The sequence below is a fragment of the Panthera pardus genome, unplaced genomic scaffold, assembly GCF_024362965.1.
Source record: "Panthera pardus isolate Hobbes unplaced genomic scaffold, ASM2436296v1 HiC_scaffold_2, whole genome shotgun sequence".
Lineage (NCBI taxonomy): Eukaryota > Metazoa > Chordata > Mammalia > Carnivora > Felidae > Panthera > Panthera pardus.
Window position 1 is genome coordinate 116,402,118 of NW_026526765.1, and position 19,276 is coordinate 116,421,393.

At 39.6% G+C, this 19,276-nt stretch overlaps 1 protein-coding gene across 3 annotated transcripts in view; it reads left to right on the plus strand.

The window, feature by feature from the left end:
• The window catches only part of PPP2R2B (protein phosphatase 2 regulatory subunit Bbeta), a 509,803-nt gene that overhangs the window by 40,494 nt on the left and 450,033 nt on the right, over positions 1–19,276 (plus strand). The window contains exons 1-2 of one of the 3 annotated variants that reach the window (XM_019414214.2): positions 9,812–10,008; positions 10,129–10,206. In XM_019414214.2, coding sequence (XP_019269759.1) covers positions 9,999–10,008; positions 10,129–10,206 — 88 coding nt within the window. In that variant the 5' untranslated portion in view covers positions 9,812–9,998. Of the gene's footprint in view, positions 1–9,811; positions 10,009–10,128; positions 10,207–19,276 lie in introns of those variants that run through there. The other 2 variants (XM_019414211.2, XM_019414213.2) reach the window with 2 other exon arrangements.

The window sequence follows — 19,276 nt, forward strand, 5'->3', positions numbered from 1 at the left end:
GCCCAGATGTCCTTTCTTCCCATTTTGATGTGACGCTGTTTGATTTCCCTGTTAGCAAATGTGCTTGTTGCCTCCCATCTTCCCAACTTTTTGATCATTTTGTTCCTTCAGCAAGAAAAAAAAAAACAAACAACAAAATTTCATTTGCCATAGAGATTAATTGAATTTATGGCAACTGTCACAAAATAAAATAAAAACGCCACAAATAAGGATATAGAGAATCCTAGGATTTGGTTACCTGTGAAGTTTTGAAAAATTCCTCAAGGCATTTATTTGCAAATTGGACTCCATCTGCATGTTTCATAAGCATAATACAAATGTATTATTTATCAGGTGGTCTAGGCATGCCTTTTGAGATGAATGGTTGCAAATTCAACCTTCATTTAAAAATCTTCATTGTAAATCCATCCACCCCCTCCCCCAACTTGTAGGGAAACTGGGCTTTTCAATTCTGCTTTTCCTAATCTATTCAAAATACTCAAGGCTCTACTCGATGAGTGATCTTTCTTAGCATTGCAGCCATGTGGATTTGAAGAGAATGGTGTCCAGTATATAAAATTACAAAATAATTTTCAATGTCAAAACTGCCTACTCCCTTTGGGCAACACTCTATTTGCTCTTTCCATCACAGCAATACTAGCCCAAAGATGGTCTTGCAAGCCTTGAAGCAGAAGTATGATCTCATACCCAGGCGGTTTCATTTGTCAATGAGTCAAGGCTCGGGAGTCTCCTGCCTTGAAAATTTGTCTAACCTTTATGTACAGGGCTGAGAAGAAATCCAGTTTGAGCTGCTCCTGGTTGCTGTTGGTCTCAGACCCTCAGAGAAAACCACTCCTGCCAGATCCAAGGCAATTGATTGGTCAATAACTGGCACAGGAGAAAACAAGATTAAATGAGCAAGGATTGTTTGGCTCTTTGCCACTTGTGCTTTATAATTCACCATCCAGTTTAAGGGAAGCAGTGCAGTAAATATGACACCTCTTTTTTAATATGTTGCCCTCTTTTGGGAAATGTAATTATAGACAGAAAATGCTGGGAATGGAGGAGTATTTGCTAAAGCATCTATCAAGTCTTCTTTTTTGCAAGATATTTTTCTTCAGGATGCTAGAAGACACTTTCATCCTTGTAGGGCCACATGAGGTTCCCTGTGTTCTAGGGGATGTGACACTGGTTCATTGACAAAGTACTGGCCCTATATTCCGGCTCCCTTCTGCTTGCTTATCATATCATGTGTCTGAGCGCTGGTTTAGATCCTGTGGAAACAACTTCCTCTATGGCAGTAAAGGGCTGCTTCTGCCTCTATTCTAATCCAATTAAATAATCACTTCCTAATCTTTTAATAGGTGCCAAGAGGTGTTTTAAGTTCTAAAGGTGAAAGCATAAATAAAGCACAGGTATTGCCCTTGAAGAATTCAGAGTCTATAAACAGAGGTGTAAATAAAGAATTGTAACACAGTGCTATCCGTGCTTTCATGCTTGACATTTTGGCTAATAGTTGAAAGTGGTGAGCTAGAAGATGAGTAAAATGGATTGTTCTGAACTGATTTACCTCTTAAAATCTAAAAATGACTGCTTTTTATTGTGGCAGAAATAGAAATCGTGTAATTATGCAGCGGTAACATCCTCTTTCCCATTTGTATATGGAGGATTGGATTCAGCTGTAACTGAAGAAAGAGTATCTCTCACAAATCAAGTTGTGTTTTGTTTGGTTTGGTTTGTTTGTTTCTGCTGGGAAAAGTCAGAGACTGACAACTGCTATGCCAGTTCAGTGGCTTGAAGACCAGGGTCAAGGTCTCTGTGGTCTTGTCATTTGAATGCCAGAAGGCTGCAATAGCTCCAGTCATCACACATGACTTCAGAAAGGAAAGGGTGGAGCAGTGGTAAATGGGAGAAAAGCAGCAGGTGTATTATGGATTCATACATGTTTCCACGTACTCCTAGGAGAAGCAGATAAGAGTCATATGGACAAGTCTAGTTGCAAGGGAGTCTGAGGTTATAGGTGTTTTTGTTTGCTTTTGTTGTTGAAACAGGGGAATCTGTCAATACCTAGAAGGAATAGATGGATATGACATAAGCAACTAGGTGTCCCTGGCACACCACTTTGCCATAAGTACAAAGTAAAGATAAAAAAAAAAATGGAAGAGAGAATGATAAACTATCTGAGGAGATAGAGTCTACTACTGGAAGTGAGTTTTGGTATAGAAACAATAATCCTATTGGAAGCCAGAGCTATATCATAAATGGTTTTGACTGTGCACATAATTTTAAAGCTAGTTTCATATAAGTAAAGATTCTTCTCACCTGCCTAGTTGATAGGATGAGAATCAAAATACTCCTGTCTCTAGAAATAGTCTTGTACGGTGACTTAAATTTCTATGGAATTCTGTAAGAATTTTTGAAAGAATCTCTTAGAGTGCCGTTCATTTTAAATAATAAAATAGTGACTTTTGGCTTAGAAGAGTTGGTTTCATTGGCAGTTGGGTTTTCTGCCTTTTTCAGAAAACATGAGAGAGTGATATGCAATATAGACACAACTGAAGTCACAGGAATGATAGGCTGTCACAGTGGAAGGCAGGAACCTTCTAAGGCCAATGAGTGTTTTGATTGGATGGACACCGTAGCTGGCAAAATAATTCTGAAAGCACCTGATGAAAGGGCAAAGAGTTATGAAATATAAACATAGCCTGGTGCAGTTCCTTTTGTTTTTCCTCACTAATGAGTGACTGTATGGAACAAAATATCCAATGGTTAAAAGAAAAAAAGTGGAGAGAACAGATAAACCTGGTCCAAATATCAGTTCGGTGCTCAGTGAAGATCTACTGAAGTAGATCCTTGAACCTAGAGAAGCACTTTAAAGAATGTTACTTTAGTTTATTGGACTTCTACTTCTGACCAAGATGGAATAATAGGGACTGTGACAAATAAACCCTAGAATAAGATAGGTGAAGCAGTGACTTTTGAGACATTTTGGATATCAGACAATAAAGGACAGTGGTCTCTCAGGAAAAACAAAACAAAACACACACACACACACACACACACACACACACACACACACACACATATATATATATATATCCCACAATTGCCCCCAGCTTACTGCCTTAAGGGAATTCCCAGGCTATGGCACAGAGGAGAGGAACTCAGGCAGATCCCAGAATATTCTCTGAATTGAAGAGGTGGAACAGAGAGTCAGACCAAGGAAGCTATAGTTTGCAGGGCAAGGAACTGAAAAGAAGAGATATGCACAGAAAGAGAACTCCAGGAATGTTGGGAGGCTCCACATCAAGTACTCAGCAGAGTACTGATCAGTGTATACATATGAAGAAACTATAGGAGCCATCCAAGAGGGTTAAATTGAACAGTACCCAGTGCCTATACAGGGCTAGGAATAGCGCCTGTTCCCATCTGCCAAAATGAAACCTCATAATTCAAAATCAAACCTGTCAAAATGACATGCTATGAAGTACTCATAAAGGTGTGGCCTCAGTAGTGAGAATAATTGGCTTTAGACTAAAGTGAGCTCTGGTGCTGCCTAATAAATCTTAAAATCAAGACCTAAAAAGATCACACTGTTTCCAACTTAATTACTTCCCAGGAGAAAGATAAAAAAAATATTTATAGGAAAACAAAAATATATTACACATGACAAGGTAAAATTCACAGTGTCTGCCATCCAATAAAAAATTACCAGGAAGGCAAAGGAAAAGGAGAATATAATCTATAATGAGGAGAAGGATTAGTTGAAATCCAGAACTGACACAGATGTTAGAATTAGCAGGCAAGGACTTTAACAGTCATTATAACTCTGTTACATGCATTCAAAAATTAAGTTGAAACATGGAAGAAATAAAAGACTGCTCACAACCAGAGATAAAGGAAAAATTTAAAGCAGCCAGAAGAAAAGAGATGTATACAGAAGAAAAAAAAAATTAACAGCAGATATCTTGAAAACAATGAAGCTTCATCTTTAAAGTACTGAAGGACAAAACTTTGTCAACTTACAATTCTATACCCAGTGAAAATAGGCTGTAAAAAAATTTTCAGACATACAAAAGCTCAAAGAATTATATCCAGAAGACATGCATTGTAAGAAGTATTAAAAGAATTTTTCAGTCAGAAGGAAAATGATACAGGTGGAAATACAGATTTACCGAAAGATATTTAGGGCACCAGAAGTGGTAACCATATGGTAAAAGTGAAAGCTTTTTTATGATTTTTGAAATCACTTTAAAAGATAATTGGCTATTTGAACAAAATAATTTAAAAAGTGTGAGGATTGTAACACATAAAAGTAAATGGTGGAAGATTATATCATGGAAATGGGAGAGGAGAAATGGAAATATACTATTTAAGGTTTTGTACTATGTATGAAGTAGTATAAAATCACTAAAAGGCAAGCTGATAATTTAAGTATACTATGAAGTCTGTAGCAAACATTAAAATAAGAAAACTAAGAAGTGTAGCTCAATACTAATTAGATTAAATAACATCATGAAAATATCCAGCAAACCAAAAGAAGGCAGTAGAAGTGGAGAAAGAAAACATGAGGTGCCCGTGTGGCTCAGTTGGTTAAGTGTCCGACTTCAGCTCAGGTCACCATCTCACAGTTAGTGAGTTTGAGCCCTGTGTCATGCTCTGTGCTGACAGAATGGAGCCTAGAGCCTGCTTTGGATACTGTGTCTCCCTCTTTCTCTGCCCCTCCCCTGCTCACACTCTGTTTCTCTTTATCTCTCTCAAAAATAAAATAGAACATTAAAAAAAGAAGAAGAAACCAAAACTCAGAAAAAAAAATAGAAAACAAGATAATAGATTTTAACCTATGTCAGTAAGCACAATAACTGTTAATGTTATAAAGACTCCAATAGAAAGGCAGAGATTCTCAAATTGGATTAAAAAAAAAACAACGCAGAAGTAGATGCTGGCCACAGGAAACACACTTTAGCTATCAAGACACAAATAGGTTGACAAGATAGGATGCCCCGGGTGAGAATTAACAACAGTATTCTTATTTTCTCAGTATCTAACATACAAATATTTACATTAGTCTTCTTGATGATGTTTGACACCTGTATTTCCTTTGTTTTGTTAGAGTGAGGCTTCCAGTGAGGCATATTGCAGCATTATTACTTCTTTGAGAGTGTAAAACTCCTTTTCTTTATTCAGCAAATGAATTCTGACACTGCAGGATCAAGAAAGCAATAAAGAATGAGTAGCTGCACTGTGTCGCTGACAGCCCAAGATTTCCTCACTCAGGTATCAAATCACCTCCATAGGTCTCTATTGTTGCTACTTTCCTATTAATCAAAGTAGCCACTTTCTTCAGGTTACTTTATCTTTCTTCTATCAGATGGACTGTTGAAACAGTGAGTTTAGGCAGTTAACAGTTTGCTTCACTGTCTTTTGAATTCAGCCAGTGAATTAAATAGAGCAGAATCAAGTCAATGATGATTTTACTGTAATATCTCTAATGGTTGATTCACTTTGGTGCAAAGGAAAGCAAAAGTTTGATTTAAAAGTCTGACCTATTTATTTTTGCTGCTTGCTCCTATTTTTCATGAGCTCACTGTCAAGCTGGGGACATAGAAGTAACTGGTATTTATTAAACACAGTAGGAATTGTTAAATTCGAGCAATATACAAGGTGTTAAGGGAGGGAGTGAGAAAGTGAAAGTCTCTCTTTTATTACTTCAAGTATGGAATCCTCGTGTTTGTAACTGTCTCTGGTGCAGCTGTGTCTCTTTTTGAAATCTGGCATCTTCAATAGAAAGATTTTCACACCAAGTTTGGGCTGGTATTTTATCAAGATACCCATTCATCATGAGTGCCTGCCTGAAGTTCTCCTGCTATCATAACAACACACTCAGAGAGGATGGCACAATTATAGGCTCCTTCTAAGTAGTTGAATATACATCTATAGCCCTATAGCATAGTCAATTTCAAAACACATTCTTCTCAGAGGAAATTTCTCTGGGCAAGGATCACCTCTCTCTCTCCCTCTCTCTGCAGAGAGGAGCACATTGCTGATGCCAAGTCCATGAAAACAACTCTTTCCAGTGGCCTCCCAATCAATAAGGAGCTTTATTTGCTGCGTGTCACACCCTCTGTTCATTGTATTCACACAGCCGAGCTGGCACAGATGAGGTGGCACAAAGGCCAGCCTCGACTCTGAAGGGCCCTGCTGGGGCAGTACAAGGAGAAGAGCCTGTGCTGGGCATAGAAGCTCTGGGATCAGGCTCCCGAGGTGCCGTGATCTCACTGCATGGCCGTGCCTGCTCTGTGCCTCAGTGTCCTCTGCTTTCAAATGAGGCAATTGGACCAAATGATCTCCAAGGTCTAATCAGATTCAGAGATCAGCTATTACACATGATGCTAGGAAGAGGACAGGTGTATGCCTTCAGTGGGCTGACCTCCTGGCCTTTCAGTAGATGAGGCTCAGGACCTTCCTGAGCCATAGTTGTAGGGAGACAGGAATGAGCATCTTCCAAGATGTATAGCCACTGTATCTGCTTCAGCCTCCTGGTAGAGAATGTTGCTTATTGACACTGTTACCATAGCAACTGGAATGTCATTTGGCACTGGGGTTTAGGGAAGCTGTCAAGGTCTGTAATTTAAGAGAAACAAATTTTCCTTCCTCACTGTCTCCGCTTAATTCTCTCTGCCATCCACTTTAGCAATCAGATACCCTTCCCTAAAGAGCATTCATTAAATCTAGACAGACATCTCACCAAACCATTACCATGAGAGGTAGCTTGGAGGTAAAAGGAAATCTGGTATAAGAATTAGAATTGTCACCTTTGAGTCCTAAGTCTGCAGACACTGTGTTGTGAGTTCTTTCTCACCTTGAAACTTTGTTTCCTGATCGGCCACATGGTAAAGATGGACTGTGTATTCTCCAAGGTGTCTTTCAGCCCAAATCGTCAAGCCAGAGGTTTGCAAACCAGTGGCACAAAGACCATATTTAGCCTGCAGATGTGATGTGTTTGCCCTATGGTGTATGAGCCACACAGTGCTCTTATTTGAATTGATTGGCACCATTTAAAAATTGGGAGTTTTCACATAATAATCCTGATTTCTGGCTTATCGTGGAAAACACACAGCCAATTCGATAGCACTGGGCTAGACTCCTCCTTGGCATCTTTCAGCTGGATCTAGTAGCTACCGCCCCCATAGGCCTGTGTCCTCCAGGGTCCACCATCCCCCGCTTCCACAGCCGATCATGGACGCAGATCAAGTGTCTGTTCCTCTGGGTGTCCCACTCCTGGCCGGATTGTCACAAGAACATTTGAGTTTGGCGTTTGAGTTTCCACCTGCTGTTTGGCACTTTTAGGACAGAGATGGCATAGCCCAAACTCTCTTTACACCATTGATGGCATCATTTAGCACTGATCTTGGTGGAACAGAAACTGGGTCCAATCCAAGACTGCCCTGGACAATAAAACTGACAAAAGCTTAGGCTGCCTTGATTTCTCATACTAATTAATTGAGCTCTGATCAATCGAGCTCACAGCCCCAGGCAACCTATCCGGGGGTGATGGTCACAACTGTCACGGGTAGTGAATTGGTCACATGATTCCTCTGTGACTCACAGAAAGTTGGTAATTTTCTGTAGCTTGATTCTTCAAATCTGAAAGAAGTTGATTTCACATGTAGGCAAGGTTCCTTGTAAAGCTCAAATTCTCTGAAGCAATATTAATACCTTTTCATAGACTCATCTCAATCTGCCTAGGGGTATGTGTGCATGTATGCGTTTGTGCATGTTGTGTGTTTATGTGTGTATGTGTGTCTGCTTACTTTCAATGTTTTGTGGTCAGTAAAGTTTCTACACCCAGAATCATAACTAATGATATAAAGAACTGTGCCATGGGGTACCTGGGTGGCTCAGTCGGTTAAGTGTCCGACTTTGGCTTAGGTCATGATCTCATGGTTCGTAAGTTCAAGCTCTACATCGGGCTCTGTGTTGACAGCTCAGAGCCTGGAGCCTGCTTTGGATTCTGTGTTTGATCTCTCTTTCTGCCCCTCCCCTGCTTGCACTCTCTCTCTCTCTCTCAGAAATAAATACTAAACATTAAAAAAAAAAAAAAAAAAAACTGTGCCAGGAGGACAAAAATCAGGAAGAACCTTATCTGTAGCTGATAGCTCCCTATGAACAGACATAGACACAGTTTCAATAGCAGGATTGGCAGTTGAAAAGAGGGCCAGTGAGAGCTCACAGGAAGAGTAAGAAATTATCAGAGAAAGTCTCATGCTGAAATCCAAGTCTAGAGCAACAAGTACAAGAAAGGATCAGCGGTCGGGCAGGGGATGTGGTCTTTCTATGCACTAACAAATGCTGCCAAATGCCTTCCTTTTTCCTCCCCAGATGCTAATTTTATTGGGCAACTTTAGCCTTGTGTACTCTGAGAGGAGATACCGGTTTTGTAATAACTGACGTGGGAAATTGTATTCCCACTCAGCCCTCTGAATGCAACTACAGTTGAAACCCTGTTAAATGGGCAGGCTGACCTCAGCACCCTGGGAGATTGGGATTCAGACAGCCTGGGTGGAAATCCCAGTTCTTCCGCATCCTTGGCACGGCCTCAGATGAGTTAGTCACACTTCCTGGGTCTCTCTTTACCTGTAAAATGGGGTTAAAATTGGGCCCTCCTCACTATTTGTATGAGAACAGAATAATCTCTGTACAGTGCTTAGCACGGTGCCTGCCTTATAGCAACTGACTGAAAATTTCTCAGCTAATGTGCCTCTTCGTTTTCACTATCGAACATTTTAGAATCTTTGCCAATGATAATAACATCCTTTACTAAGTTGCTTGACTCTACTAAGCCCTTTTAGTATCTATAAAAACGGAGAGATGGGTACTATTACTGTTACTGCCATTAAAGAAAAACATCTCCTCAGGCTTGGGAACTTGTCTGAGGTCAGAGCCAAACTATAGACCCTGCCTGACTACAAAGTGTATATGCTCCTAAGGGATGATGCCACATGGCTTCCTGCAAATGTGAGGTGACCAACAGTGAGAAAAGTGTATAGGGTTTGGATCTCTTCTCACGTAGCTGAGTGAGTGAAGGTTTCCACAGAGTTCAGTGAAAAGTCTGTCATTGACAGTGAGGATAGCTCCTGTGTTTTGTGTGTGTGTTTTAAAAGGTCAGTTTGGTTTTGATGCTTGATTTTTTTTCCCTATGAATATAACCATTCTCAAACTGGTAGCCTCTCCTAAAATTTGACGATGCAATATTCCTTTTTATTTTAAAACCTCACATAATTGAAGGAACAGCCAGGCTGTTGAGAAGCAAACTGGCAGGATTCAGAAGTGTTCTGAAAACGACTTTTTCAACTTGATATGTATATTAATGAATATGTTAGTAGGTGTATCAGCATATGTATTAGCATTGGATTCATATATTTGTAGAAACCAGAAGCCAGAAAATTTAACCTCACCAATGGCTGGGTTCAGATTTGAGGCAGAAATCCCCATGGAAGGAAAGAGGCCGCATTTGTCAGGACTGCCTCCACAGTGCTGTTAGCCACCCCCGCCCCCATCCCCAACCTGTTTTCGCTTTCCTCTCCTCTCCAGTCAGCTCGGACTTTGGCAAGCCGTCAAGAAGTGAACAAGAGAGATGGACGTTCTGAGTATCTGACCCCTTACTGGCCGTGCAGCCAGGCAAGCTGTGAAACCAGTTAAAAAAAAAAAAAGTTGCCTTTCTTTTCCTCTCTCCCCTCTAGCGAACTGCCTCTTTCTCCTCCCCACCGCCAACGAAGGAAAACAATCGAAAGCATTAGTATTCCCATGAAAAGGGGCAGTCACACAGGGTGTGACTGCAGGCCGGCTCCAGGACGCTGCCAGGGGCCAGAAGGGACGAACTCCAATTGCTCCAGCTCCGAGCAGTCCCGGCGGCGTGGTCAGATGGAGGAGACAGAGCCCTGATTCACCACCGCAGGACGTGCTCCTTACAGACCGGCCATCCTCCCAGCACTCCCTAGGGTCTCCTCTCCGACGCCATGATACCTGGTGTGCAAGTCTACTTTTAGAAATGCATGGCTTACACGACGCGTTTCCTTTCTAGTTGGCCTCTTGAGGACAACAGGGAGCTCTTACCTAACCTGAAGTGTCTCCTTGTGTTGTTTTCAGGAATTGGGGCGCTCGCCCAGGACACACTATGGTGCTTCAGCCAAGTGAAAGGCACAATCGAGATCGGAGCCACGGAAGGTAGGAGAAGCTTCCTCTCCTCTTTGCCTTTGCTTCCTTGGGGGTTTGTGCTGGTTCCAGATTTGAAAACATTCACCTTTGTGTCCACGAATGGAAGGCCCCACACGTCCCAGAATAGCATTCTGAGCTCGAAATAGATTTAATGATTCCTTTCTATCCTTTTATTCTTTTGAAGCTTATTTTATTCCCACCAATGAGGCAGCACTGAAATGAACTTACAGTGAAATAGGTTTGCACAGAGAGAGGGTAGACCTGGGCAAGTGGTGTTTCGGGATGGTCGGTCAGGTCTGGAGAAGTGTGACTGCAAACGTGGCTGGATGGTCAGATGCTAATCTCTTCCTTCCCTTCTCTGTTGAAGAGCCCTTGACTCTTTATGCATGAAGCATTCAGGGAGAGTGAGGAATTCAAGTCTAGTCATATAAACTGTGGTTCAGTTGAGTCCCAGTATTAGTACATAACTTCCTTTTTCTGACTCAGTAGATTTTTCTATTCCAGACACTTTATTTGGGATAACGCCTTCATTTCCCTCCTTGTTTTTTATCCTCTTCACCTTCTTCCGTCTTAAGCCTGAGGTTGGAGACCTCCATGACTCTCGCAAAAGATGTCTGCATTTGAAAATAGCTGAACGATGGGGCGCCTGGGTGGCTCAGTCGGTTAAGCGTCCAACCCTTGGTTTTGGCTCAGGTCATGATCTCATGGTTTCGTCGGTTGGATCCTTGCATTGGGCTCTCTGCTGGCAGTGTGGAGCTGGCTTGGAATTCTCTCTGTCCCTCTCTCACTGCCCCTCTCCCAGTCATGCTATCTCTGTCTCTCTCAAAATAAATAAATAAACTTAAAAAATTAAAAAAAAAAAAAAGAAAATAACTGAGTGATAGGCAATTAGAAGGAACCAGGATGGGACTGCTCGGTGTTTTAAGTCAAGTTTTAGCTGTTGTAGAGGAATGCAGTAAGGGTGCCTGAAACAGATTGCATTGCATTGGCAATATGTACAGATAACCAGGTGTGCTATAAGACAGGTCTAAAGCTAATATCAACGAATGAGGAAGTGAATAGTTGACAGGGTTGAACTTTAATATGGAACCTAACAGGCATAGATGCGGAATTTTAGGTCATTCTACAGCATTTTAATTCTGAGTAAAAAATAATTTGAGTAAAAATTATTTTGAGGAATTTGGAGGAAGTATTTTATCTGCAATTTTGCTATAATTTATTTTTAGAAACCCAGTATAATGGTGGATACCTGCAAACCAAATGACTTACGTTTAAAGGGTGAGAGAAGACACAGTAAAATAAGTTAATAGCTAAATCTATAAAATTACACTATTGTATGGCATCTTCCATCTTTTAGAAGCACTATAAACTGGGGCTTTACAGACACTTCTCATAAAGCCTGTGGGAAGCAGACAAAGCAGGCTTTATTTAGGCCCATTTTATGCTCATCTAACCCCAAATATTTTTGAGCATCTTCTATGTGACAGCGTTGTCCTAGGCACTGGAGATGAAAAAGGGAAGGGGGGAGGGGGAGAAATGACTTACTCCCTAACCTCATGAATCTTAAGAAAACTGAAGCTCAAGTTAATCATTTGATTTAAATCTTGGCCATAATTCAAAATCATTTGTGCCTTTTAAACAAAAGAGACTTCCAGGTCCACCTAGAGTTACTGAGGTAGAGGTTTGAGGACCAGGAAGATACAGTGTGTTTTAATGAGCTCACCCAGATGATTCTAATGCAGTGGGCTGGGCTTTGGGGACCACCAGTCTGGCTGACTTCTTCCAGTTATCCATTATGCTCAGACTCTGGGCTTAAATATTGTGTTTGTGACTGGCTCCCCCCCCACCACCTCCCCCCACCCCCCAATTACAATGATCTGGATGGTACTCAAGCTATAGCTCTTACCAATCCATTACTCACTAGGTGGCCAGTGCTCTGCTAAGTGCTTAAGAGAAGTTAATAAAATAATGTCAGCACAGCATCTACCACAGTGCCTGACACTTTCAAAGTACTCAATATTTGTAAACTATTGTAAGTATCATTATAGTTAGATCTTCAGTTTAATTCAATCCCCATGAAAACCTAATGAGAGGTAGGTATTTTTATTCCCACTTTACCTATAATGAGGATACTGAAGCTAAACAAACACACCAAAGACTAGGTTCTTTGCTAAAGGCACCAGACTGAATGAATGGGTGAATTAGGTTTGGACCCAGCCCGGAGGACTGCAAAGCTGGAGCTCTTTAAACATTGCTTTGAAGTCAGAGATACTTACTTAGTAGTTTGGAATGAGGCCCAGGAGTCTGTATCTTTCATGCATGCACTGAGACGATCATCGGGGATGCAGGTGAACTGCAGATGCACTACCATGGATGCTGCCCATAATAAATAAGCAGCTCCCTTAAATTAACTGTTCGCTGAGTCACAGACTCAGAATGACACTCACTACCATCTTTTGTCTGGAAACACCACTTCACAGTAGTGAATAAAGCAATACATGTTGTTTAAGAGGAGAGTCAGATTGGACACTAACATACTGCCACTGGCATCTAGGTTCCCTGGCCAGCATATCTTTGATGTCATTTAACTTACACTAATGGTGCCTCAATGACAGTTGAGTATTTATTGAGTAAACTAATGAGTGGCTCTCATTTGATAAAAATTAAAGTTCTTAAAAATCAGGCCCTTTTTTTCACAACTGGCCTGCTCTACCCAGGTTGGTTTTCTATACTGACCAAAGTCATTAAAAATGATTCACCTTTCGGGGCACCTGGGTGGCTCAGTCAGTTGAGCGTCCGACTTCAGCTCAGGTCACGATCTCGCGGTCCGTGAGTTCAAGCCCCGCGTTGGGCTCTGGGCTGATGGCTCAGAGCCTGGAGCCTGCTTCAGATTCTGTGTCTCCCTCTCTCTCTGCCCCTCCCCCATTCATGCTCTGTCTCTCTCTGTCTCAAAAATAAATAAACGTAAAAAAAAAAAAATTTAAAAAAAATGATTCACCTTTCAACTTTCCCTTCTACTTTGCTACTTTGCTTATTTCTGCTAATGGTGTTTCCATTCCATTTCTTCCACTTTGTAGCTGGTGACCTTGACAAAGTCGCTTAATGTCTCTGTGCTTAAGTTTCTTTGTATGTCAAATGGAGATAATAATACAGATATCCATTAGGATGACAGTGAGTGCTAAGTGAATAGAGTTATGTATCTATGTATATATCATATATATGATATATATATTGTTCATATAATTTTATGTATATAATGTAAATATATATATATATATATATATATATATATATATATATAATACATAAAGTGTCTAGATTGTTCTAAGATGCTCGGATTGCATTATCTGCTAATATGGTATTATAAAAGCAGGGCTGAGGCTAGGTGAATTGGCAAAAATAAAGATAAATATTTTAATGCAATATGTTTTGAAAGCTAAAATTAATACAAAGAATTCATGGTGAACAAAATATCAGAATATTGCATAAAGACAGGATCAGTGTTATGGATTTATTTTTCCTTTACTTTATGTTCCATTATGGCTCAGCATGGCATTGTTATTGCTAATGTAATTAAATGTGTATCTTGAGTATCAGCTAATAGGCTAGGATTTTGCACATTCCAAAATTTTCAATAGGACAGTAGATAAGTAATACTGTGTGTCCAATAATTCCAAAATTTTCAATAGGACAGTAGATAAGTAATACTGTGTGTCCAATAAGAAACATAGAGTAAGTGCTTATTGGATCCAAAGCACTGCCCTATAAAGTGAAAGGGTTATAAAGATAAATAAAATAAGTTCTCAAGGAACATACCATTTAAAGGGAGACAGGAACTGGTACATAAGAATAAGGCATTACATCAATAGAAAGACTCCAAGGAAAAGGGGGCTAGAGGCAAAGTGCTGTGACTCAAGTCTAAAGTGTGTTGAGTACAAAAGAGGTAGCAATCTCCTGATTCTGGGTTATAAAGACTTAATGGGAAGAAGTCATTTAAGACAGAACCTAAACAATTTTTTAAAAATACAACCGTTATTCTGTTACATTTCTGATTACTAAAATGTATGTTCTCAGTCTAGAGAATTTTAAATAGAACTTAAAAAAATCAGAAAATAAACTTCATTCATAATGTCACAATCCACAGATCGATACTGCTAAAGTTTGTGGTATGTTTTTCTAACCTCTTGACTGTGTATATTCATGAATTAATTCAGTCAACAAACAAGTACTATGTGCCAGAAACCGTAAAATGGACTGGTGAGTTTATAATGAACAAAATCAACATTTTTTAAACCAAAATGCTCATAATGGAAATACTATTTTATTAATAGATATTTTCACTTAACAATATATAATGATCATCTTTCATATTATGAACAGTAGATATGTCCTAATTTATTTACCTCAATTTTCAAGGTTTACAACAACACAACTATGAACAGGCCTAATAGCTACTCTGCATTTATGCAGGAAAAGCTATGTGGTAGACTGATTAAGAGAGTATGTTTTATAATAAAATACCTGTTTCAAAATTTGGCCTCATTTCTTTTTTTTGTTAATTTTTTTTAATGTTTATTTTATTTTTGAGAGAGAGAGCACAGCAGAGGAGCGGCAGAGAGAGAGAGGGAGACACAGAATCTGAAGCAGGCTCCAGGCTCTGAGCCATCAGCACAGAGCCCAATGTGGGGCTCAAACTCACGAACTGTGAGATCCTGACCTGAGCTGAAGTCGGACACTCAACTGACTGGGCCACCCAGGCACCCCTGGCCTCATTTCTTGTTGGCAAAGAGCAAGTTGCCTCAAATTTTTCATTATTCCATTTCCTAGTATATAAAATCTACCTGAAGAACTGCTGTTAGAATATAATTAGATATATTAAACAGCGCAACACATAGAAAATGTTTGATAATTGTGATTAGTTACTGTGATTATATCATTGGGATACATTCTTAGAATTCTTTGGTTAAGATCTATGTAGGTATATTCTAAGATTTTTTTCAAATGTAAAGTATCACAGGGCATCTGGGTGGCTCAGTGGGTTAAGTGTCTGACTCTTGATTTTGGTTTCAGGTCATGATCTCATAGTTCATGAGATCGAGTCCCGCATTGGGCTCTGCACTGTCAGCATAGAGCCTGCTTGGGATTCTCTGTCTCTCCTCTCTCTCTCTCTCTCTCTCAAAATAAATAGATAAATAAACATCTTTAAAAAATGTAAAGTATCACTGTCCCTTTAATGAAACTAATGACTTACATATCTACTAACAATATACAACAGTGCCCATTTCCCCAACTTTCCAATTTAAAGCAATTGAAAAGTAGATTTATTTATTTATTTATTTAATATGAAATTTATTGCCAAATTGGTTTCCATACAATACCCAGTGCTCATCCCAACAGATGCCCTCCTCAATGCCCGTCACCCACTTTCCCCTCCCTCCTACCCCCCATCAACCCTCAGTTTATTCTCAGTTTTTAAGAGTCTCCTATGGTTTGCCTTCATCCCTCTCTAACTTTTTTTTCCCCTTTCCCTCCCCCATGGTCTTCTGTTAAGTTTCTCAGGATCCACAGAAGAGTGAAAACATACGGTATCTGTCTTTCTCTGTATGACTTATTTCACTTAGCATAACACTCTCTAGTTCCATCCATGTTGCTACAAAAGGCCATATTTCATTCTTTCTCATTGCCAAGTAGTATTCCATTGTATATATAAACCACATCTTCTTTATCCATTCGTCAGTGGATGGACATTTAGGCTCTTTCCATAATATAGCTATTGTTGAAAGTGCTGCTATAAACATTGGAGTACAAGTGCCCCTATGCATCAGCACTCCTGTATCCCTTGGGTAAATTCCTAGCAGTGCTATTGCTGGGTCATAGGGTAGGTCTATTTTTAATTTTTTGAGGAACCTCCACACTGTTTTCCAGAGCGGCTGCACCACTTTGCATTCCCACCAACAGTGCAGGAGGGTTCCCGTTTCTCCACATCCTCTCCAGCATGTATAGTCTCCTGATTTGTTCATTTTGGCCACTCTGACTGGTGTGAGGTGGTGTCTGAGTGTGGTTTTGATTTGTATTTCCCTGATGAGGAGTGACGTTGAGCATCTTTTCATGTGCCTGTTGGCCATCTGGATGTCTTCTTTAGAGAAGTATCTGTTCATGTCTTCTGCCCATTTCTTCACTGGATTATTTGTTTTTCGAGTGTGGAGTTTGGTGACTTGTTTATAGATTTTGGATACTAGCCTTTTGTCCGATATGTCATTTGCAATTATCTTTTCCCATTCTGTCGGTTGCCTTTTAGTTCTGTTGATTGTTTCCATTGCAGTGCAGAAGTTTTTATCTTGATGAGTTTCCAATAGTTCATTTTTGCTTTTAATTCCCTTGTCTTTGGAGATGTGTCAAGTAAGAATTTGCTGCAGCTGAGGTCAGAGAGGTTTTTGCCTGCTTTCTCCTCTAGGGTTTTGATGGTTTCCTGTCTCGCATTCAGGTCCTTCATCCATTTTGAGTTTATTTTTGTGAACGGTGTAAGACAGTGGTCTAGTTGCATTCTTCTGCATGTTGCTGTCCAGTTCTCCCAGCACCATTTGTTAAAGAGACTGTCTTTTTTCCATTGGATGTTCTTTCCTGCTTTGTCAAAGATGAGTTGGCCATACTTTTGTGGGTCCAGTTCTGGAGTCTCTATTCTATTCCATTGGTCTATGTGTCTGTTTTTGAGCCAATACCATGCTGTCTTGATGATGACAGCTTTGTAGTAGAGGGTGAAGTCTGGGATTGTGATGCCCCCACTTTGGTCTTCTTCTTCAGTATTATTTTGGCTATTGGGGGTCTTTTGTGGTTCCATACAAATTTTACAATTGTTTGTTCTTGCTTCGAGAAGAATGCTGGTGCAATTTTGATTGAGATTGCATTGAATGTGTAGATTGCTTTGGGTGGTATTGACATTTTAACAATATTTATTCTTCCAATCCAAGAGCACAGAATGTTTTTCCATTTCTTTATATCTTCTTCAATTTCCTTCATAAGCTTTCTATAGTTTTCAGCATACGGATCTTTTACATCTTTGGTTAGGTTTATTCCTAGGTATTTTATGCTTCTTGGTGCAATTGTGAATGGGATCAGTTTCTTTGTCTTTCTGTTGCTTCATTATTAGTGTATAAGAATGCAACTGATTTCTGTACATTGATTTTGTATCCTGCTACTTTGCTGAATTCATGTATCAGTTCTAGCAGACTTTTGGTGGAGTCTGTCAGGTTTTCCATGTATAATATCATGTCATCTGCAAAAAATGAAAGCTTGACTTCATCTTTGACAATTTTGATGTCTTTTATTTCCTTTTGTTGTCTTATTGCTGATGCTAGAACTTCCAACACTATGTTAAACAACAGCAGTGAGAGTGGACATCCCTGTCGTGTTCCTGATCTCAGGGGGAAAGTTCTCAGTTTTTCCCCATTGAGCATGATATTAGCTGTGGTCTTTTCATAAATGGCTTTTATGATGTTTAAGTATGTTCCTTCTATCCTGACTTTCTCGAGGGTTTTTATTAAGAAGGATGCTGAATTTTGCCAAATGCTTTTTCTGCATCGATTGACAGGATCATATGGTTCTTATCTTTTCATTTATTAATGTGATGTATCACACTGATTGATTTGCAAATATTGAACCAGCCCTGCATCCCAGGAATGAATCCCACTTGATCATGGTGAATAATTCTTTTTTTATGCTGTTGAATTTGATTTGCTAATATCTTGTTGAGAATTTTTGCATCCATATTCATCAGGGATATTGGCACTCTTTATGGTTCTCTTTTTTTGCTGGGTCTCTGTCTGGTTTGGGAATTAATATAATGTTGGCTTCATAGAATGAGTCTGGAAGTTTTCCTTCATTTTCTATTTTTTGGAGCAGTTTGAGAAGGATAGGTATTATCTCTACTTTACATGTCTGGTAGAATTCCCCAGGGAAGCCATCTGGTCCTGGACTCTTATTTGTTGGGAGATTTTTGATAACCAATTCAAGTTCTTTGCTGGTTATGGACCTGTTCAAATTTTCTATTTCTTCCTGTTTGAGTTTTGGAAGTGTGTGGGTGCTTAGGAATTTGCCCATTTCTTCCAGGTTGTCCAGTTTGTTGGCATATAATTTTTCACAGTATTCCCTGATAATTGCTTGTATTTCTGAGGGATTGGTTGTAATAATTCCATTTTATTCATGATTTTATCTATTTGGGTCATCTCCCTTTTCATTTTGAGAAGACTGGCTAGAGGTTTATCAATTTTGTTTATTTTTCAAAAACCAACTCTTGGTTTCATTGATCTGCTCTACAGATTTTTAGATTCTATATTGTTTATTTCTGCTCTGATCTTTATTATTTCTCTTCTTCTGCTGGTTTAGGGTGTCTTTGCTGTGCTGCTTCTATTTCCTGTAGGTGTGCTGTTAGATTTTGTATTTGGGATTTTTCTTGTTTCTTGAGATAGACCTGGATTGCAATGTATTTTCCTCTCAGGCCTGCTTTCACTGCATCCCAAAGCATTTGGATTGTTGTATTTTCATTTTCATTTGTTTCCATATATTTTTTAATTTCTTCTCTAATTGCCTGGTTGACCCACTCATTCTTTAGTAGGGTGTTCTCTAACCTCCATCCTTTTGGAGGTTTTCCAGACTATTTCCTGTGGTTGATTTCAAGCTTCATAGCATTGTGGTCTGAAAGTGTGCACGGTATGATCTCAACTCTTTTATACTTATTAAGGGCTGTTTTGTGACCCAGCAGGTGATCTATCTTGGAGAAGGTTCCATGTGCACTCGAGAAGAAATTATGTTCTGTTGCTTTGGGATGCAGAGTTCTAAATATATCCGTCAAGTCCATCTGATCAAATGTATCATTCACGGCCCTTGTTTCTTTATCGATCCTGTGTCTAGATGATCTGTCCATTGTTGTAAGTGGGGATTAAAGTCCCCTGCAATTACCACATTCTTATCAATAAGGTTGCTTATGTTTGTGATTGTTTTATATATTTGGGGGCTCCTGTATTTGGCACATAGACGTTCGTAATTGTTAGCTCTTCCTGATGGATAGACCCTGTAATTATTA